The sequence below is a fragment of the Aphis gossypii genome, chromosome 2, assembly GCF_020184175.1.
Source record: "Aphis gossypii isolate Hap1 chromosome 2, ASM2018417v2, whole genome shotgun sequence".
In the NCBI taxonomy this organism is placed as follows: domain Eukaryota; kingdom Metazoa; phylum Arthropoda; class Insecta; order Hemiptera; family Aphididae; genus Aphis; species Aphis gossypii.
The window spans coordinates 47,281,489-47,286,940 of NC_065531.1; the positions used below are offsets into that span (position 1 = coordinate 47,281,489).

General features: G+C 25.1%; 1 protein-coding gene across 1 annotated transcript; it reads right to left on the reverse strand.

Moving 5' to 3' along the window:
* Nucleotides 1-3,578: 3,578 nt before the first annotated feature.
* Nucleotides 3,579-5,318, reverse strand: LOC114121564 (proteasome subunit beta type-6). Its single transcript, XM_027983975.2, has 6 exons — nucleotides 5,110-5,318; nucleotides 4,887-4,954; nucleotides 4,665-4,796; nucleotides 4,476-4,605; nucleotides 3,926-4,070; nucleotides 3,579-3,862 (listed from the first exon to the last, which is right to left on the reverse strand). Exons 1-6 carry the CDS (start codon nucleotides 5,191-5,193, stop codon nucleotides 3,681-3,683), a joined length of 741 nt encoding a protein of 246 aa, XP_027839776.1. The 5' UTR covers nucleotides 5,194-5,318; the 3' UTR covers nucleotides 3,579-3,680.
* Nucleotides 5,319-5,452: the final 134 nt, after the last annotated feature.

Genomic DNA, 5,452 nt, shown 5'->3' on the forward strand with positions numbered 1-5,452 from the left:
TGCATTTGCATCTTTTTTTTCTAATGCTCACATTCAAGGCTCAAGACAAAAATTTAATTCATGAAGTAAAGACTTTAATGATACTAATTTTTAATTTTTTGCATTTTTAGGGAATTTTATGCATTACGGTCATTTTTTAATAGTTTTGGTGCATTATGGTCCTTTTTTTTTACATATACATATAATATACATTTTTCTTGTTGAAAGTTACATTTTATTATGACACGCAGTTTTCATTAGCTTGTCGATTATTAGCGACTAAATTCTTCTATCGTCTAACGGACTATAGTTTTCTATGTTTTCAGATATGAAAATTTTGCTGTACGTATTGAAATACAAAATAAGTCAATCATAATTCATATATCATACCTTTCGGTTATTATGCATCGTGTAATATGCGTGTATTTTTCTATCAAACATCTATATGACATAAATTTTTCTCGCTCGTAAATTTTATAGTATTAAATATATCATGTATATTATTTTATGTACATGAGTACATCTATGTTTTTGGACTTGAACTAGATTTGACACAATCGTGTTTGAATATATTATTATATATTTATATAGGTGTCTACCTATAGAAATAGTCAATATAATACAACGAATAAAGTATGGAAAAAATTAGTTATTTGCATAAATTTTCTCGGTATTAATGATGAAACCATTGAAACCTATTATATGACTATATATATTAATTGTGATTGTGGTTACTTATATGTATGTTTATGTTTTTATATATTTAGTATATTATATTATGTGTTATAAAACGCACAGTAGTAAATAAAAACAATATTTAACTTTTTTCATGCTCGAATACATTAACTTATAATTTATTTATCGAATGAAAATTTGTAAAATTCTTTTTTTTTTTTTTCTAGAATACACCAGGGCGTATATTGTAAGGCGTTATTGAGCATTGTTTGCGATATTGAGAAAAATGTTTGTCGTTTGTGCTGTTGGAAGTACATTTTTATGTTGTTAATGTTATAACGATAATATTACGGGTGAGGAGGTTGGTGAAATGGCTCGAAAATGATATTTTTCAATTACCAAAAACCATCAATGTCATAATTTTGTGGGAATTATGTATTTTAGTGAAGTGATATTTTTCAAGTTTCAAATATTACATGGTTTTGACGAATTTTTGTCAATATTTGAACTTCAAATGCTAATAAAAAAAAAATTGTGCCTATGCATTCTTATAATTTTTTAATCACTATAAGAATAACTTATGAGGAACTTTGTATTAAATTTTAAAGTATTTTGATGGCCAAAAAAATTTTCAGAAAAATTGAAAATTTCAGTTGTCTATAAATAGCTCAAAAAAAGTCAAAATATTTTGAAAATTAAATAATGTAAAGAAAATATCAATCTAGATAACTGGTAAAATTTTCAAGTATAAACGACTTATACTTTTTAAGTAATAACAAATATTTAAAATTGTTTGAGGATAAATCGTTATCGTTACGCTATTTCGTAAAAATTTAAAATTCAAATGTACTTAAAATTGTTCCTGTAATGATGCTTCAAATTTTCTCTATAGCTATTTGAAGGAAAACTTATGGAAAACTTAGTGTTGTATTTTTAATCCTTAGTTATAATTTATAGACACAAAAAATTTGATGATTTTTCAACTTCAAAATTACTTGCAAATTTTCGCGTTTTCGACAGATTTTGTAAAAATTTGAACTAAAAACGCTTATAAAAAAAAATTGTGACAAACGATTTTTAATTTTTTTTAGCTACAATAAAAAAACTCATAAGGAACCTTGTATTAAATTTTCTAATTTTTTTATCGTCACTTCCAAAAATTTAACTTTATACAGATAACACTAACATAATTATTTGATGAAAATTTCAAGTATTTACAGTGATTAGTTTTTGAATTACAACTATATAAAAAAATCGATTTGGTCGAAAACTGATTTTGTGTAAAAATTACTGTTTTTCCTTAATTTTTTGGTTTTTCCCGGTGCTTATGAAAATTATTGTTTATTTCAAAATTGACCTTCCAATGCACCAACTAGATTCACTTTCGAACCGGAAAAACTACAGAAGTAGAAAATCGAAGCATTACTTCGACACGTTCTTGTGTACACAGGCACAAAAAAAAACAACATTGTAAAATCAATACATTTATCACTTCATTAGTTTGTTTAGAATATAAAACGTGGTTGATATGATGCTTACCTATAGTATTTGTTGTTTTATTTAAAGACTGAGAATTGGTCAACAATTAACAGGATCATCAGGATGAATTTGTTGATTCGAACTTAAATAATATCTATTGCTACTTATTATTTATATTTAATGAAAAGGATGAATTAGGTCATTTAACCATTGGTTATTACAAAATAATATTTGAACAAAAGGCATTTTTCAGTTTCATTTCATTTTTGCTGTGATAATATTTGGAAGTATAATATATTAACCTAGTAAATACAAATTAATGTTATGTTTGATCTGAAATCTGAATTCTAAACAATACATATTGTACAACAATCAAATTTAAATTTGATATATTTATAAATTGTTTAACTTATTTTAAGCTTATCAAGTTGAAAAAAATGCACCTATTTGAACTAATTAATTTTTTGGAGAAATCTTTATATTTATTTAAATAATTGAATGTATATATATATAGTAGCGGGATGTCCCGAATCGTCATTAATATTATTACTATTAATACTATTGTTATTATTATAGCCCATGTAGTCAGTGTTAGTTTAATTGTATCATTTGTATCTATTCTGTGGTTTAAGTATACTAAGTACCTAGTATACTATAATGGTGTAGTACTCCGGCGATACTGTTGTCCGCGATCACTCGCATTTTATTTTCTTTTTAAAAAAAAAAAAATTATTATACTTTTATGTACCGGGTGCGGGTGATCCTGATAGTGACAGGATACTAGTGGCAATGTAGGGTCTTTTTATTATTTTTGTAAATATATATGTATATTCATATATTTGCCTATTTTATATACAAGTTATTCATACATAAAGTGGCTGCAATAATTTCTAACAACACTTGCTCTACTTTGTTCAAAATATCTTATGCCTCTATTGATTCTGACTGGTATTATAAAAAATGTTATCAATAATATTGCTATTAAATATTTCTTTATCCAAATTTCAGCCAAAGTTAACTACACTAAAATGTAACCTCCACCCTCATTTTTCTTACAGCTACATTAAAAAAATAAAACTTAATTTCCATTATAGTTTTTAGTGTATATTAAATACATCTTAACTTTTAAAAATCAATAATGATGTATTATCTGTATTATTATTATTAAAAAATCTCATTATTAATTAGCTTTCATAGCTATATTCAGATACTGTGCACTATTATTATTAAATTATATTTTATATTTCATTATTATTTTGTATTTTTGGTTATTAAACATAATTTGTTCATATAAATATAATATATATCATATATCATATTGTATAATTGTAGTTACTAGTTTCATAACAGTAATAATAATTTAAACAATATGGCTTTTATTTTTTTCTGTATATGAGTAAAATGATAGGTATTTAAATGGTAATTAATTTAAGAATAAAAACATGTTTTAAATTTATTCAATTTTATTTAGTATATAGATATTGTTTTAAAAAATACAATGTTTTACCAAAACAATTTAATTTATGATTACAAAAAAAAAAAAAAAGTTAAGCCATAGTAGCATCTCCTCCAGATGAAATTTGAGGTTTTTCTTCATAGATATTATCATAAAATTTTGGAAGTTGATCTCCAAGTACCAACTTTCTTTGAATAGAACCAGTATGGTTTATTACTCCCATGCGCACTACACCTCCACTTGAACCATCACGTTTGATTGCCAATGCAATTGCTAAACAAAATATATACTAATAATTAAGTAATAGTAAAAAACAAAAGTTATTTATTTCTATACCGTTGAGGACAAGATTTTCACATTCTTGCTGGGACATTCCATCTTTATACTGTGAATCCATAAAACCGTACAAATAGGAACTACCAGAACCACCAATTGAAATGTTTTGTTGAACAATTGTACCACTTACATTGATCGAATATACCTGAAATAAAAAAAAAATTAAATTAAAATTTTAATATGATAAGTGCTTAATTTGTTAATAATAAGGTATAAAATAAAACATGTTATGTAAGTTTTTTTTATTTTGTCATATTTCTAATATCATATTAAATTCAACTCCTTAAAAAAATTTAACTATTAATTTTTTATTTATAATTGAATATAGATATTTATGTTATCACTTTAACACTCCATAAACTTTTAAATGTTATTAGAATTAGGTGAATAAATTATGTTTATGGTTTATTGTTTTAATATTAAAAGTATTTAATTAACATTTAAATATCTTAAATAGATAAAAATTGTATGTACAAGATATTTTTTTGTTTGTTTTTTAAAAGGGTATATAGATATGGTTTAAAAATCAATTATCATATTTATTAATTACTTGTCCGCCAAATCTGCTGTCCCACCCAGCTACAATGACACCAGCAGTCAGTTGATGTCTGTTTTCATAAATCAGGTTTTTAAACACATTAGCAGCAGCTCTGACCAGTGGCGGTTCGCCCATTTGAACACTAAGAAAAGATCCTCATTTATTTATCGAAATATTATTCAAAAATATATCATTAATTACCTAGTTAAATCCATATAGTATGCAACAATGTCAGTAATGGCTTGTGTATCAGCAGCCGAACCTGACCGACAACAGTAAATGTTGTCACATACTTTTGTTAACTTATCAGTAACTCGATTAGCGATATATGCTCTGAAAATCAAAACACAAGTAGAATATCAGTAAAAGAATGAAATGTACCTCAAATAAAAAAGTTTGTTTTAAAATCATTATTTTAATTACCCAGTTGTAGTACGAGAGTCAGCTCCAATTATAACACCACCGTCATAAATAGCTGCTATGATGGTAGTCTAAAAAGTTATTAAGTTTATTTCATTACACATTCAACAGTAGTACTCAGTTGCATTACACAAATAGACCATGGTGTACACAAATTTAACAACAAGATAAAAAATGTGTTAATACCTAGTTTATTTTGTAAAATGAATAATTATAAATTACTTACACCAGTGGATACTTCATCCTTTGTAATATCATGAATGCCGCTGTTTTGAAGTTCTTGAACACCACAATGACTGAGGAGAGACATTTTTGTTAATTCTTTTTAAGTTTTTGAACTTATAAAACTTCAATAGCAACCAAGTCCAACGACTATTGTTTAGTACTACAGTATTATTATAGTTATAGTACTATCGAATAGATTACAAAATACGAAATTATTAATATTATTAAATTGTGCTGATAATACTTATATTATTTATACATAACCTCAAAAACGAAATCGCCTAATCATTGTAAAGAACCACTAACACGGTTACAGTGTTATCAACATTCTACATAACGGTTTA